General features: G+C 63.0%; 1 protein-coding gene across 1 annotated transcript in view; it reads left to right on the top strand.

Annotated features, from left to right (window-relative positions):
* Positions 1–212: 212 nt before the first annotated feature.
* COL1A1 (collagen type I alpha 1 chain) overlaps positions 213–15444 on the top strand; it is a gene marked incomplete at its 5' end in the record, with an annotated part of 16310 nt that continues 1078 nt past the window's right edge. The window contains 49 exons of the mRNA XM_085321954.1: positions 213–586; positions 800–834; positions 944–979; positions 1114–1206; positions 1293–1361; positions 1750–1794; positions 2133–2186; positions 2456–2509; positions 2697–2750; positions 3036–3089; positions 3402–3455; positions 3555–3599; positions 3909–3962; positions 4117–4161; positions 4417–4470; positions 4957–5055; positions 5143–5187; positions 5276–5374; positions 5757–5810; positions 5914–6021; positions 6487–6540; positions 6761–6859; positions 7150–7203; positions 7300–7398; positions 7746–7799; positions 8292–8345; positions 8449–8502; positions 8644–8697; positions 9258–9302; positions 9399–9497; positions 9794–9901; positions 10304–10411; positions 10543–10596; positions 10682–10735; positions 10983–11090; positions 11174–11227; positions 11623–11676; positions 12004–12165; positions 12296–12403; positions 12640–12747; positions 12982–13035; positions 13128–13235; positions 13606–13659; positions 13787–13894; positions 14139–14192; positions 14305–14412; positions 14502–14784; positions 14868–15058; positions 15140–15436. Of these exons, the coding sequence (XP_085178080.1) occupies positions 213–586; positions 800–834; positions 944–979; positions 1114–1206; positions 1293–1361; positions 1750–1794; positions 2133–2186; positions 2456–2509; positions 2697–2750; positions 3036–3089; positions 3402–3455; positions 3555–3599; positions 3909–3962; positions 4117–4161; positions 4417–4470; positions 4957–5055; positions 5143–5187; positions 5276–5374; positions 5757–5810; positions 5914–6021; positions 6487–6540; positions 6761–6859; positions 7150–7203; positions 7300–7398; positions 7746–7799; positions 8292–8345; positions 8449–8502; positions 8644–8697; positions 9258–9302; positions 9399–9497; positions 9794–9901; positions 10304–10411; positions 10543–10596; positions 10682–10735; positions 10983–11090; positions 11174–11227; positions 11623–11676; positions 12004–12165; positions 12296–12403; positions 12640–12747; positions 12982–13035; positions 13128–13235; positions 13606–13659; positions 13787–13894; positions 14139–14192; positions 14305–14412; positions 14502–14784; positions 14868–15058; positions 15140–15436 (4366 nt within the window). The remainder of the gene's footprint in view (positions 587–799; positions 835–943; positions 980–1113; positions 1207–1292; positions 1362–1749; positions 1795–2132; positions 2187–2455; positions 2510–2696; positions 2751–3035; positions 3090–3401; positions 3456–3554; positions 3600–3908; positions 3963–4116; positions 4162–4416; positions 4471–4956; positions 5056–5142; positions 5188–5275; positions 5375–5756; positions 5811–5913; positions 6022–6486; positions 6541–6760; positions 6860–7149; positions 7204–7299; positions 7399–7745; positions 7800–8291; positions 8346–8448; positions 8503–8643; positions 8698–9257; positions 9303–9398; positions 9498–9793; positions 9902–10303; positions 10412–10542; positions 10597–10681; positions 10736–10982; positions 11091–11173; positions 11228–11622; positions 11677–12003; positions 12166–12295; positions 12404–12639; positions 12748–12981; positions 13036–13127; positions 13236–13605; positions 13660–13786; positions 13895–14138; positions 14193–14304; positions 14413–14501; positions 14785–14867; positions 15059–15139; positions 15437–15444) is intronic.

Genomic DNA, 15444 nt, shown 5'->3' with positions numbered 1-15444 from the left:
GCCGCCGCCGCCGCCGCCGAGCCCCCGGCCCGGCGCGGGGGCTGTTTGCCTTGGCCCCGGCTCCCGCGGGCCGAGGTTGCGTTTGGACGTAACAACTGGCTGGAGGTTTTGTTTAAATTCCAAAGTAAGTGGGAAGAGTTTATTGTGGTGGTGCTTTTCCTGTGTCACCGCGATGGGCTGATGAGAACCAGATGAAGGGCGAAAAGCTCCAGGAGAGGGGGGAAAGAGGAGGGGAGCGGGGGGGAGAAGCGAGGGAAAGGCCGCGCCGGGATCGCCCAGGAGAGGCGGCCGAACGCCGGCGGCCGAACGCGGACCGCGAGTCTCGGCGGCTGCCCCCGCGCCCCRGCTCTCGCGCCCTCACGCTCCCTTCCCCGCCTCCTCCTCTCCCCAGTTCAGACCGGAAGCTGCATACAAGATGGACTGACGTACAACGACAAGGATGTGTGGAAACCTGAGCCCTGCCAGATCTGCGTGTGCGACAGCGGCAACATCCTGTGCGACGAGGTGATCTGCGAAGACACCTCCGACTGTCCCAACGCCGAGATCCCCTTCGGAGAATGCTGCCCCATCTGTCCCGAGACCCACGGTACCGGCCCCGGGCCCCGCGCCGCGCCGAGCAGCGGGCTGCCTCCGCCTCGCTTTGCCGCGACGCTACTCGGGGTGTGGGGGGGCGTGGGGGGCCCGCGGGCTCAGCATCCTTCCTCGGAGGCGCTGCGGCCCCGGCGGGGTGGGGAACGGGGTGGGTGGAAACGTGGCGCGGGCTCGGCTCCTCCGACTGACCCTTCTCCTTTCTCCTCAGCTTCTCCTTCCTACCCAGAAACCACTGGAGTAGAGGTAATCACTTGCATCTCTTTCCTGAAAAAACTCTTTCCCAAAGAGTTCTCCTTATTTTCTTGGTGTCCTCCGTCATTTCCTAACCCCCTGCCTCTCCTCTCCCCTCCAGGGTCCTAAGGGAGACACCGGCCCCAAAGGAGACAGGGTGGGTATCTCCAGCCTAGCTCCTCCAGCCGGACGCGGCACGGCTCCGGGGCCGTTCTCGGCTGCRCCCCGGAGCATCCCGGCACGGGGGCAGCGCCGGCGCGCGCTCACYCCCCGCCTTCGCTCTCCCCGCAGGGACTTCCCGGCCCCCCTGGCAGAGATGGCATCCCTGGACAGCCTGGCCTCCCGGGACCCCCAGGCCCTCCAGGTCCTCCAGGCCTCGGCGGAGTGAGTATCGGGCAACCGCTCGGCCCTGCCCGGCCCCGCTGGCGATGCCCGCGATGCTCATGCCTCTCTCTCGCTCCTCTCCGCAGAACTTCGCTCCTCAAATGTCTTACGGATATGACGAGAAAGCCGGTGGCATGGCCGTGCCCGGCCCCATGGTGAGCACCCAACGGCGCGGCGGCCGGGTGGAGGCGGCCGGGCGACGCCGGCATGTGCCCCCCCCTCCTCCATCTGAAAATTGGCTGGGAGCACCCGCCGCCTCGGCCCGTGCTGGGGCTCRGCTCGGCACGGCGTGGCTCACGGAGCCCGCTGCCCCGGCGGGGAGGAGGTGGRAATGTTGTAAAACAAGGAGAGAAGCCACGGGGCGGGAGCGTTTCCCGGGCAGGCAGCGCCGAGGCGGCTGCCAAGCGGTAGGAGGTGTGAGCCAAGGCGGGAGGTCCTGGGAAGAGACAGCGGCACCGGCGGCGACGGCGGTGGGGGGGACGGGGGGAAGAGGCGACGTAGTGACACGCTGCTCAGCTCGGGTTTTCTTTGCTTCGTTCCTAGGGTCCAGCCGGTCCCCGCGGTCTCCCCGGCCCTCCTGGCGCTCCTGTGAGTATCTCCTTCATGTCTCCAGCATGGACTTGAACCCCAGTCCTCAACCTTGAACCCCTTGGTCCTGGCAGCCCCAAGTGTCCTTTTGGCTCTTGGCTGGGAGTAACTTTCCCCGTGGAGGGGTAGAGAGGGGACCAGGGTGGAGTGAGGGTAGGAGGTGGCCTCCCACTCTTCCCTGGCCCTCTTGATGGGTGACAACACACACCTGGCACTGCTTCCGAGTCCTCACTCCACTTTACCTGGGTACCACTGTTGCCAGCAGGGCAATGTCTTCAGACCAGGCTGCTCATTTTCTAACCCATTTTTTCCTTTTTTTCTCCTGCTCAACGCTGCAGGGTCCTCAAGGTTTCCAAGGTCCTCCTGGTGAGCCTGGAGAGCCTGGTGCTTCTGTAAGTCTTGCTGATCTTCTCCTTCTTCCTCATATCCTGTCAGTCTGGGATGGATTACTGAGTTTTCCCAGCCTTGGCTTCGTCCTTGCCATTCCCTCCTTCACCACTTGAGGGATTCTCTGGCTGGAGATATCTTGGCTCCAGGCCAGGAGCGGTGGGAATGGCGCTGCCTTGGCCTGGGAATACCCGGCTCATGCCTGTGGGAGGGCGGTGGGAGAAGCCTTGCTCCGGAGCTGAGCCCTCACCCCTGTGCCCTGCATCTCTTCCAGGGTCCCATGGGTCCCCGTGGTCCAGCCGGCCCCCCTGGCAAGAACGGAGATGATGTAAGTAGCTGTTGCAAGACCTTGCATCCTGCAGGGAGGACATGATCTTCCCTTACTTGGAGCTGAGTTTAGGGTCAGATGGCCACATTAATACTGGGCCGATGGATTCCAGGTCTTCAGGTGAATAGGGACCACCTGGACCAGGATCAACCTCCAACAAGTTGTTCTTCTCTTTGCCTTCTCTTAGGGTGAAGCTGGAAAGCCTGGCCGTCCCGGTGAGCGTGGTCCTCCTGGACCCCAGGTAAGATGTCTCCAGTGTCTGCTGCATTTGGGAGATGGTGGCTTCCTCTTCCATGGGCATTCCCAAGGGGGTCCTGGCAGCCATTGGCCCATGTGGGCAGGAAAACTCCTGTCCATCCATGCATAGGCTGGCTGGGCCAGGGTAGTTGATGGTGAAGCCCGGGAGCAAGGATGTGTCCAGGAGTTGCTCCCTGGAGCCCTGGGAGTTGGGAGTGGGTGGGCAGGGGATAGCAGCCCCCTGTGCCTCTGTGGGCCTCTCCAGTCACTCTCTGCCTCTTTCTTCTAGGGTGCACGTGGTCTTCCCGGAACTGCTGGCCTGCCAGGCATGAAGGGTCACAGAGTAAGTTGATCCTTACTGTTACTGTTAAGATTTGGGAGCCCTTGAAGGCCATGCATGGCTGTATGACATGCCCAGTCCCGGCATGAACCTGTGGGCCTGTGGGGAAGGGGAGCACCATGGCTACTGCTGGTGCAGAGCCCTCTGCCAGCACCTAATCTGGAGGGCCATCCCRTCTGGAAGTGGGTTGTGAGAGCACCCCGTCCTTCACAGTGCAAGGGTGTTGCACTTCTAGACCCAAATTCTGACTCTGACCAAGGTAGTGAGGTCTTTTCCTGACTCTCACTCTTGTTTCTTCTCTCTCCTGCGCTCCAGGGTTTCAGCGGTCTGGATGGTGCCAAGGGTGAACCCGGTCCAGCTGGCCCCAAGGTGAGGAACTGCCTCAACAAGGTCACCTTTGCCCTTTCTCCAAACTTTCCTCTCCTCTGTCTGCCTTTGGAAATCACTGATTTTTGTCCTTGTTCCTAGGGTGAGCCTGGTAGCCCTGGTGAGAACGGTGCTCCTGGACAAATGGTGAGTGAGTGAGTCCTGTTCTTACCCAGCCAACCCCAACAGTGTGAACCAGTTGCAAAAGAAAAGGGTGAAAGGATAAATCCAGCCTTGATGAGCAAAAGGATTTGGGTGGTGGTGGTGGGAGAATATGATGTGGAAATAGCTTGTCCTCTGGGTCTGATTCTCCAAAGATGCCCCAGTGGGGCAGGGAGGGGGTTTACTCCCTGGAGACATCACTGCAGGAAGGGCAGGGGGAGAAGGGATGGGAAAAGCCCCAGCATGATGAAGGCAGCTTTCCTCATGATGACATGTTTTTGCTCTCCTCCCCAGGGTCCTCGTGGTCTTCCTGGTGAGAGAGGCCGCCCCGGTCCATCTGGCCCTGCTGTGAGTATCCCTTCTGCACCTTTGAGCAGGGCTGAGCATCCCTTCTTGGGCTACGCTGTCCTGGGCACACAGAGCTTGCTTAGGAGCCGAGTTTTGTGCCACCACTGCAGATAAGCATGATTGGTGAGTGCCTCCTCTCTCTCCTTGCCCACAGGGTGCTCGTGGTAACGACGGTGCTCCTGGTGCTGCTGGTCCTCCAGTAAGTAACAATACTGTCTTGGAGCAACTGGCCTTAGCTTACGCAGAGTCAGCTTCCCTGGAAGGGACTCGCTGACTCCTGGATGGGAGATCCCCTTCCAGCATCTCTTCGTTGGCCAACGCCAAAGCACAGCTCAGCTCCATGACCACAGCTTGGAAATCCTGGCCGGGGTCCAGAGCTCTGGTGCCCAGAAAACCCGCCAGCTCCAGATGTGCACTGGAATTGCTTTTCTGACACGTGCCCTCTCTCCTATAGGGTCCAATTGGCCCAGCTGGTCCTCCTGGCTTCCCCGGTGCTGCTGGTGCTAAGGTAGGGACCTGTCTGACTCTATTCTCTTAAGTGGGACATCCAGCTCTCTAGGGSTTGGCAGAGAAGCTGAAAAGCTGGTGGAAATAGGGAGAGGGGAGGAGGAAGGATTGAGTGTCAAATGTGTTTACAACGTGGCCTGAAAACTTAGAGAGCAGAGCTGAGTCTAGCCCTGGTTGTTATGGGTTCATCCATGCTTGGTGCCAGACAAGTCTGTAGCCAAAGTGGCTGCACTTCTCATCTGCAGTGAAGATGAAGGACTTCTCCAGCTAAATCTCATGGCTGCATTTTACATGGCTCAGATGTCTCTGCAGGCTGTAGGACTCTGCCTCCACTAAAAAACAGGCTACAAAAGAACACGAAAATCATCCATTTTCCCATACCCAGCCTCCACTGGGAAGTGAGACAGAGGTCCTGAAAATCCAGAGATGTAAGGAAGTTTCACAGCAGCCCATGCRCTCATGGCTTCTTCTCCCTCTTCCTCTCCAGGGTGAAACTGGTCCCCAGGGTGCTCGTGGTAGTGAAGGTCCTCAAGGTGCCCGTGGTGAGCCCGGTCCCCCTGGCCCTGCTGGTGCTGCTGGTCCTGCTGTAAGTGGCATCCAATGGCTCATTCCCATTGACATTGTATCCTGCTAAGCCTGGGATAACCTTCATCTTTGTCTTTCTCCTCTGCAGGGCAACCCTGGTGCTGATGGTCAGCCTGGTGCCAAAGGCGCAACTGTGAGTATCCATCATCACCCACCTTTCCTCATGGCTCTTGGGACCAAGGTCTGAGCAGCTCCCTCACCACCTCTTCTGCCCCTTTTAGGGTGCTCCTGGCATTGCTGGTGCTCCTGGCTTCCCCGGTGCTCGTGGTCCCTCTGGACCTCAAGGTCCCAGTGGTGCCCCTGGTCCCAAGGGTAACAGTGTAAGTATCATTGTTCTTCTCCATCTTGCTTGTGATGGGCCTTCTTCCCCTTGCAAAGCTGGGCAGAGATGCTGAGCAGCAGGGCTCAGCCCTGATCCTTGCCTCTGTGGCTGGTATTACCACTTCCCAAGCAAGAGCCTTCCACCTTCTCCCTGGGTTCAAGTCCCTTCCTCTGCTCCGGCAACCCACTGTCCTGCCTGGAGATGTTTCCCTCCATCTCCATCCCTGCAAGTAGCAGGGTGGGCACTGGGGACTGAAAGCTCCTTGGGAGATGCTGAACATCTGCCCGCGTGCTGAGGATCCCAACAGGACGAGGCTCGTGGCTCTCTTTGCTCATCGATCTGGTATTAAACAGCCTGTTTTCCTTTTCTTCCACCTCCAGGGTGAACCTGGTGCCCCAGGCAACAAGGGAGACACTGGTGCAAAAGGCGAACCTGTAAGTAACCTCCTCACAGCCCCTGCAGGGCTTGCTGACAGATACGACCTCAGCTTAGTTCAATGTATCCTGTGAATGCTCACCCCTCTGCCTCCTTCTCCAGGGCCCTGCTGGTGTCCAAGGTCCCCCTGGTCCAGCTGGTGAAGAAGGCAAGAGAGGAGCCCGTGGTGAGCCTGGCCCCGCTGGGCTTCCTGGCCCCGCTGGCGAACGTGTAAGTAGGAGTTCTCCCTGTTGCCATTGCTGTCATATCCCTATTCTTATCCCTCTTCCTCCAAGACCGAGTTCTCCTCCTGCTCTGGACATCTTGCCCACTGKCTCCACCTCCTGGGCACTCCAGGCTTCTGCTGGGCAGAAAGCCAGACACCTCCTGGACCAAACGCTAGGATGGTGAAATTCCACCTGGCTTCAATCTCTTCTAATGCCCTCATTCCACCAGGACCYCTGCCTGAGATCTCCACTGGAGCATCTCACAAGCCCTGAGGGAGACCAGGCCTGCTCCYGACTGGAAGCTGAGGCCCACATCAGAATATCTTTCCCTTGAAACCCCAAGTCCCCTGAAGCTGCCCCATTGCCTTGGGCTTATTCCTATTGCCAGCAGTCCAAGAGACCTCAGCTACCCACCTGCTCTTCATGCTGTCCAGCCACACCACGCTGATCGTTCTTGTGTCTCTTGCAGGGTGCTCCTGGCAGCCGTGGTTTCCCTGGCGCTGATGGCATTGCTGGTCCCAAGGTAGGTACCAAACTCTCCTCCTCATCTGTGTGGGAAAGAAGTGTCCTGAATGGGGCAGTGGGGATGCGATAGGTTTATCAGTTTTGCTGTGCTCCAGATTACTCAACCCTGAGGCTGGTTCTCTGTCCTTGCCTCCTCCCATAATGTGACTCTCATTCCCTGTCTTCATCCATATCCTCCAGCTGAAGTAACCTCTGTTTCATCTCCCATTCCTTCCTAGGGTCCCCCTGGTGAGCGTGGGTCCCCCGGCCCTGTTGGTCCCAAAGGATCTCCTGGTGAAGCTGGACGCCCTGGGGAACCTGGTCTCCCTGGTGCTAAGGTGAGTGTTTGGAGGTATGGTGGGAYGGACATGGAAGAGATGGCTTGGAGTCAGGTTGGGTGAGGGCAGCCTGGAGATCTTGGCAGGAYTGGCTGTGAGGAGAAGCAAGCCACATCAGCATGACCATGGCTGCTAGTGCATTGGTGGCCCTGGTCCAGAGCTCTTTTTCTTTCCRTGGAGAAGGCCACTTTCAGGGATGCTAAATCTCCTGATTTTTGCAGGGAACAGCATGCTTCTTGCAGCCAGCAGAGGAAACCTGATGTCCTAACCCACCTTTTGCTCTCTTCCAGGGTCTGACTGGAAGCCCTGGAAGCCCTGGTCCTGATGGCAAGACTGGCCCCCCTGTAAGTAACATCTGGCTGACTGCTCTGCTCCTTCCTCCCCATCCTCTTGGGTTACCACAGGGTTTGCTAATGGAACTCTTGTTTCCCCCACGATAGGGCCCTGCTGGTCAAGATGGCCGCCCTGGACCCCCAGGCCCACCTGGAGCCAGAGGCCAAGCTGGTGTGATGGGTTTCCCTGGACCCAAAGGCGCTGCAGTGAGTGCCAACATGAGCTGCTTCCCACGGTGACACAGGCTGGTCAGGCCTCCCCTAGCACGGAGGCAAAGATGCTGCACAAGGCCAACTTGGGGCTTGCTTGTCCTTTATGGCTTTCTACAAGCTGGGCCTCTGCAATCTCCTGGGATGTGGAGGGGCATGCTGGCTCCTTCGGGCTGGAAACCCAAGGAGGGGTGGCTCAGGGGACATGTCCCCGGGAAGGGCAATGGGGAGTGGAGGGGAGAGCTGGTCTTGCACACCCACCAGCCATGTCCGATGGAGGTGTAAAGCCATGCCTGGCGGAGTTGTGGTCCCACCTTGGTCTCATTCTGCCCTCCTGTGTTTAGGGTGAGCCCGGCAAACCTGGCGAGAGAGGTGCTCCTGGTCCCCCTGGCGCTGTTGTAAGTATTCACCTGTCCCTGGAGGCTACAACATATCCACCTCGCAGGACCAGRCCCAACCTGGGCTTTGCAAGGGAGGTTCACCTCAATGAGGGGGAAAGGGAGGGCCTGGGCAGAGGGGAACATGACTTGGACTGGCAGAGCTGGGCCCTAGGAAGGCTCCAAGGAGCAAAACTGGGCAGAATACTGTAGTGAGCTGAAGTGGCTGAGAGTCAGGTGTGATCATTGCCAGAGGCTTTGGAGCGGGGACAAAACGCCCTGCAAGGACGTGACGTGTCCCAGGGAAGATCACAGCTTCTTTGGTCTGCCAAAGGCRCTATGGTTCCATCCTCCTCTGCCCTGCTAGGGAGATCTCTCTGCAGTCTCACGGGTTCATTGCTTGGGGTCCCCTCCAGAAGCACCTGAAGGTTGGGTCCGGCAGGCTGAGTCCCTTTCCCAAATCCACCTGTAACCAAACCCTGCTCTAAGCACCCTCTTCCTCTTCTTCCTCAGGGTGCTCCTGGCAAAGATGGTGAAGCTGGTGCCCAAGGTCCTCCCGGCCCTACCGTAAGTATGAATAACCCCTTCCCCACCCGGAGCTGTGCTGGGCCACTGGGGAACAGGCCTGGGAGCCAGCTGCCTGCCCTGATGCTTGCCCCATCTCCTGCAGGGTCCCGCTGGTGAAAGAGGTGAACAAGGTCCCGCTGGTGCTCCTGGCTTCCAGGTGAGGAGCAGTCCCTTCTCCCTGGGGAGGTGGGCAGGGGGTGAGGGGGAGACCCCTCTGCGGCAGCAGTGCTGCTCCTGTTCTTGTTCCCTTGGCCGTCTGCCTCTGTAACACCTCTTCTCTCCTCCTTTCCTTGCGCAGGGTCTGCCTGGCCCCGCTGGCCCCCCTGGTGAGGCTGGCAAGCCCGGTGAGCAGGTGAGTGGGGGAAAGCATCGTGTGGGGCTGTCCCTGCCTCCTCCCCATCGCTCCTCCCCATCGCTYGTCCCCTGGCTGAGGGTCAGGGCTGCTGGATGTGGACACCCAGCTGCCCCAGGCACCCTGCCTGCCCCCCCCCATCCAAGCCAGGCTGGGGGAGAGCCTGGGGCTGCCTCCCCAGGCCACAGCAGTGCAGCAGGAGAGCGGGCTCCAAGTGTGCCAGCCTTGCCGAGCCTCCGCGCAGCCTCCTCAGGGAGAGCAGAGAGGAGGCAGCACAGGGGACCCCAACCTCAGTTTGGGGTCCATGTGGGAGCCCGTCTCCTCCTGGGGCTGCCCCATCCCTCCAAGGGGCTGAGCACCCCCTGGCCTTCCCCATCCCTAAGGGCACCCCAAGGGCAGAGCAGTGGGAGCCCCAGGGTTGCCAGTGYCTCAGGGAGGGAGGAGAGCAAGGGTGCTCACCATGGCCTGCCYGGGCAGGTTAGGACCCACATCATGTTGGTGCAGGGGTTGCTCACCTCCTTCCCATGCTAACTCCAAAATCTCTCTGCTTCTCCACACAGGGTGTCCCTGGAGATGCTGGTGCCCCTGGTCCCGCTGGTGCCAGAGTAAGTTGAACCTTGCTTTCCATCTGAGCCAAAAGATCTTTCCTCTGTGCCCACCTCCATAACCGTCTGGGCTCTTTTCTTCCCTGCCTTCTCCAGGGCGAGAGAGGTTTCCCTGGTGAACGTGGTGTCCAAGGCCCCCCTGGTCCTCAGGGTCCTCGTGGTGCTAACGGTGCTCCTGGTAACGATGGTGCTAAGGTAGGTCCAAGGTCTCCTCTCYACCTCAGTGGCATGCACAGGGTGGGGACAATCCTACGCAAGGGCACCTGCTGCCATGCATGGGGAGGGTGGCTGGCTTCCGCTGGCAGCTCCTCTGGAGCAGCCAAAAAGGAGACTGGTCTTTGCTTCCCCCTACTTTTGCTGGGGGTTTGTGGCGTGGGACCTGCAGGGCTGTTTGCCACCTGCAAGCCAGGCAGAAGCAGCAGAGGGTTTGCGCTGCGGAGGAACGAGCTGTGATTTCTTGCTAACACACGTTTTCTCCCTCTCTTGTCCAGGGTGATGCTGGTGCTCCTGGTGCCCCTGGAAACCAAGGGCCCCCCGGTCTGCAGGGTATGCCCGGAGAGCGTGGTGCTGCCGGTCTGCCAGGTGCCAAGGGTGACAGAGTAAGTGTCCCCGGACGTCCTGTGCTCCCTCTTGCCCCATCTTCCCAGGCTGTGCCCTCGCACTTCTATCTCCAACCCTGCACCCTCTGGCCCCTCGGGGGCTGGATGCATCACCCGTCCCGCGGGGCCAAGGCAAAGCCAGAGCCGGGCGCAGGCACCCGGAGCAGGGCCCGCTGCCACTTGTGTCCTCGCACAAGCAGAGCCCCCGGGGGCCGGTGGACACACGGAGGGTTTCCTCCAGAGATGGGGCRGTGCAGGAAGATCCCGGCCTCTCCCAGGCTGGAAACAGCAGCGCCCGAAGGTGGGAGGGTGAAGAGCTGACGGCGCCGTAGGTCATGCTCTGGGGTGCCACGGCGAGGAGGGGGACAAGCTCTAACCTGCCGTGGCCTTCCTCTCCCCCAGGGCGATCCYGGTCCCAAAGGTGCTGACGGTGCTCCTGGCAAAGATGGTCTCCGAGGTCTCACTGGTCCCATCGGCCCCCCCGGCCCAGCTGGTGCTCCCGGCGACAAGGTGAGGTGGCACCGGGCAGGGGTGCCGCGCAGGGGACGTGGCAAGGCCACCGGCTCCTCCTGATGCACCAYGTGCCGACGCCTCATTTCCAGAGATTTTAACCCATTTTTTTCTTTTCTCCCCGTTGCCAGGGTGAAGCTGGTCCCCCCGGCCCTGCTGGTCCCACCGGCGCCCGTGGTGCTCCCGTAAGTGGCTCGCGGCTCGCGGCTCTGCCGGCGGTGGCAGCCTCCTGCCCGGCCCTGACGCCGGCTCTCTTGGCTTCTCTCCTAGGGAGACCGCGGCGAGCCCGGCCCACCTGGTCCTGCTGGATTTGCTGGCCCTCCCGTAAGTCGGCGCGGCCGCCGCGGCCACGGGTAGCCGCTCGCTCCCCTCTCGCTCCTCCCTCCGGCAACGGCCGGATCCTGCGTCGCTCGAGGAGGGGGGCGATGCTACCCCGGAGCTGGTGGGACGCTCTCCTGCAGGATGTTCTCCTGCAGCATGTGCCGTCCGCCGGCATCACCCCCCTCCGTGTCGAGGGGGGCTGGCGGCCCCCGGCACCCCCCGKGCTCACCCCGGCTCTGCTCTCCCGCAGGGAGCTGACGGCCAGCCTGGTGCTAAAGGTGAAACTGGTGATACTGGAGCCAAGGGTGACGCAGGTCCCCCCGGCCCTGCTGGCCCCACCGGTGCTCCTGGCCCTGCTGTAAGTAGCCCCCCGGCCCCCATCCCACACTCGTCCCTGACCGTGGCTCAGCCTCGCTGCTCACTCCCGTTCCTCCTCCACAGGGTGCTGTTGGTGCTCCCGGTCCCAAAGGTGCTCGTGGCAGTGCTGGACCTCCTGTAAGTACCACGGCAGGTCTTGGGCACGGGGTGGGGGATGCGGCTGCGGGGCCCCCGGGCAGGGGGATGCYGGGAAGCTCCGGCACGGGAGCGGGGAAGCAGCTGGGCCACCCTGCGGGATCTCGCTCCCAGCCCCACGACAGCACGATGGGCCCAGTTTGGGGGACAGGAGGTGCTGCATTTCCAGCTCTGCCTCTCCAAGGATGCTTCTGCCTGGGGCTGTTTCATCCCTTCGGGGGGCAGAGCAGAAAGGGGGAAGGTTTGCCCTTATCGCCCCRCTCCCAAATCGGGGCCGTGCCAGCCCGAAGCGCTGGTGCGTCGCTCCTGGGCACGGGGCCCCGGGCGCGGGGGCGGCTCAGCGAGCCCTGCGTGACGCYGGCTTCTCTCCCTTCCAGGGTGCTACTGGTTTCCCTGGTGCTGCTGGAAGAGTTGGTCCCCCCGGCCCCTCTGTGAGTACCTCCTCCTGCCCAGGCGCGCGCGGAGCCGGACGCGGCAGGGCTTGGGGGCAGCCTGGCGGCGTCGGGGAGAGGGAGGACGATGCTCGGAGCTGCCAGCCGCGCTCCCTCTGCCGAGGGCTCCGCTCGGAGGCACGAGGCGGCGGCGGCGAACCGGGCGAAGGTCCAGGCAGCTCCGCGACGGCTTGTCCCAGCGCTGTCCCAGTTGGCACCGGGACTCACCTGGACTCCCTTCAGACGGGGAGAGCCGCGGCGACCGCCGGACTTGGCGGGCCGAGCCTTGGCCGCCCGTCCCGGGACTGAGCTTCTCTCCCCTCGCAGGGTAACATCGGCCTCCCCGGCCCCCCAGGCCCCAGCGGGAAGGAAGGCGGCAAAGGACCCCGTGGTGAGACCGGCCCCGCTGGCCGCCCCGGCGAGCCCGGCCCCGCTGGTCCCCCTGGACCCCCCGGCGAGAAGGGCTCTCCTGGCGCTGACGGTCCCATCGTAAGTCATCCCGGTGGCCGACTCGGTCCCCTCGCATCTCCACGCGGCGACCGCACCGGCGGGGGACATCCCGGCGGAGCCGCCGTGCCGGCGTCGCTGCATCTCCCTGAGCCGCGATTTCTCCCCGCAGGGAGCTCCCGGCACTCCTGGGCCCCAAGGTATCGCCGGCCAGCGCGGCGTCGTCGGCCTCCCCGGGCAGCGAGGCGAGAGAGGCTTCCCCGGACTCCCCGGCCCATCTGTGAGTCGGCGAGGGGCTCGCGGCGCGCGGCAGGGCTCGCGGGGCGGGCTCTGCCCTCGGGCAGGAGCGTCATCCCGGGGGCCGGGAGATGCCGAGATCCCCTTTGGATGCGGCGTCGCTACGCGGCTTGGAGGCTCCGTCCTTGCTCGGAGAGGGCTCCGGCTGCGCCGCCCGGGTCGGAGCGTCTCCGCGGTCGGCTTCTCCTCCAACGCTGCCCCTTCCTCTCCCCTCCGCAGGGCGAACCCGGCAAACAAGGTCCCTCTGGCTCCCCCGGCGAGCGCGGTCCTCCCGGCCCCATGGGCCCTCCCGGGTTGGCCGGACCCCCTGGTGAAGCCGGACGCGAGGTGAGCAGCGGTGGCACCGCAGGGTACCGTCCCCTCCGCGGCCACGCGGGGTCGGCGCTCGGCCCCGGCGCAGAGGCGCTGGACCGGCCCTGCTGAGCACGMGCCCGCTCGTGGCGTCCATCGGCGTCAGCGGGGCACGGCCGGGCCCGAGGCGTGCTGCTCGTCCAGGCCCTCCTGCTGAAGCCCTCGTTAGTGCTCGCCTGCCCTAACGAGGGGGTCTTTGCTCCTCCACAGGGCGCTCCTGGTGCTGAAGGTGCTCCCGGGCGCGACGGTGCTGCTGGTCCCAAGGTGAGTGCCCACGGCTGGGGCGGTGGGGAGGGGGCGGTGGGGCTGGGCCGGCCCACGCTGAAGTCTCTGCTTCCTCCTCCTCTTCCTCGCAGGGTGACCGTGGTGAGACTGGCCCTGCCGGCCCCCCTGGTGCTCCTGGTGCCCCCGGTGCCCCCGGCCCTGTTGGTCCTGCTGGCAAGAACGGAGACCGCGGTGAGACCGTAAGTGATGCTCTGCCTGTTCCCGCTCTGCCTGAACCCCTGACCCAAGCTGGGGGGGGGGGGCAGGATTTGCAGCCCATCCCTGGTGGAGGGGCCCAGGAGTCCGGGCCRCCAGCCCGCACAGCTCAGCTCTGGTACTGAGCAAGGGCCGACCCTGACGTGGGTCCGAGTCTGGCCCTCAGCCCCACTCTCACCACTGGAGGGAGCTTCTCCTCCGGGCACTGGCGAGGGGACCCAGGCGTCCGGGGCGCCCCGGTGTCCTGCCTCCCACAGACCACCCTGCCCTAGGTGCTGGGTGACACTGCCCGCCACGCTGCGAGGGAAATCTTTGAGGATGCTCTAACCTGTTGTCTCTCTCCTCCTGCCCTAGGGCCCCGCTGGTCCTGCTGGCCCCCCTGGTCCTGCTGGTGCTCGCGGTCCTGCTGTAAGTTCAGCTCCTCCGTCTTTGTGCAGTGGGTGGACAACAGCCCTGCAGGCGCTRGGGCAGCGCCTGGCCTGATGCAGCCCCTCACCACTCAACACAYGGTCTCCTCCTCCTCTTCCTCCTCCAGGGCCCACAAGGTCCCCGTGGTGACAAAGGTGAAACTGGTGAACAGGGTGACAGAGGCATGAAGGGTCACAGAGGCTTCTCCGGTCTCCAGGGTCCCCCAGGTCCTCCTGTAAGTAGTTCTTCCTCCTGCCCTGGGCTAGTGCTGAGCGCCTGGCTGTGGTGCAGGAGAACCTGCCTGCAGCATTGCCCCAGAGGGCTTGGGGGTCCCCGGGGCCAGTGTCTGGGTCCCCGGCAGGGTGTCTGCTGCTGGATGCTGCCTGGTGCCATGGGGACGCTGGAGGTGGCTGGTGAAGGCAGCTCTCATTGCCTGAGCATGTTGCCAACGGGMTATTTTATGTTTTTGCTCTGCACAGGGTTCTCCTGGTGAACAAGGGCCTTCTGGTGCTTCCGGTCCCGCTGGTCCAAGAGTAAGTACCCCCTGCTCCTCCAGCTTGGGGATGTCCGGGACAGGACCATGCTGTCCGTCCCATCCCTGCAGGGTGCTCTGAGCGCTCACCCGCTCTTCTCTTCCCCACACAGGGTCCTCCCGGCTCTGCTGGCGCCGCTGGCAAGGATGGTCTCAAYGGGCTCCCCGGCCCCATCGGTCCACCTGGTCCCCGTGGTCGCACTGGTGACGTTGGCCCTGTTGTACGTACTGGTCCTGCTGCAGTGCTCCAGCTACTCGCCAGCCGCTGTGCCAAGCCTCCTGCCTTCAACTCTTTCTCCTCCTGCCACAGGGTCCCCCTGGCCCTCCTGGACCCCCTGGTCCTCCCGGTCCCCCCAGTGGCGGCTTCGACTTCAGCTTCCTGCCTCAGCCACCCCAGGAGAAGGCTCACGATGGTGGGCGCTACTACCGAGCTGATGATGCCAACGTGATGCGCGACCGTGACCTGGAGGTGGACACCACCCTCAAGAGCCTGAGTCAACAGATTGAGAACATCCGCAGCCCCGAGGGCACCCGCAAAAACCCTGCCCGCACCTGCCGCGACCTGAAGATGTGCCACGGCGACTGGAAGAGCGGTCAGTAACAGCCTGGTCCCCATCACCCCCATCCCGTGGCCACAAGCCCCCGTGGCCCTGACAGCCCTTTCTCTGCCCCGCAGGCGAGTACTGGATCGACCCCAACCAAGGCTGCAACCTAGATGCCATCAAGGTCTTCTGCAACATGGAAACAGGAGAGACATGCGTCTACCCCACCCAGGCCACCATCGCCCAGAAGAATTGGTACATCAGCAAGACTCCCAAGGAGAAGAAGCACGTCTGGTTCGGCGAAACAATGAGCGACGGCTTCCAGGTGAGCGGGGGGCCGCGGGGMCGGGGTGGTGGAGGCGGTGACGGCTGAGCACCGGCCAATCTAACTTCTCCTCCGGCACAGTTCGAGTACGGCGGCGAGGGCTCCAACCCGGCCGACGTGGCCATCCAGCTGACCTTCCTGCGCCTGATGTCCACCGAGGCGTCGCAGAACATCACCTACCACTGCAAGAACAGCGTCGCCTACATGGACCGCGACAGCGGCAACCTGAAGAAGGCCCTGCTCCTCCAGGGCTCCAACGAGATCGAGATCCGGGCGGAAGGCAACAGCCGCTTCACCTACGGCGTCACCGAGGATGGCTGCACGGTGAGTGGTGGTGGCCACGGCCAAGGGGGACGCTCGGGGGTTCCTGAGGAGGACGTGGCGGG

This window comes from Rhea americana, unplaced genomic scaffold (genome assembly GCF_003343005.1).
Source record: "Rhea americana isolate MKP2758 unplaced genomic scaffold, rheAme1 scaffold_733, whole genome shotgun sequence".
Taxonomy (NCBI): Eukaryota; Metazoa; Chordata; class Aves; order Rheiformes; family Rheidae; genus Rhea; species Rhea americana.
Note: the sequence above shows the minus strand (reverse complement) of the source record. Positions and strands in the feature narration are given on the sequence as shown.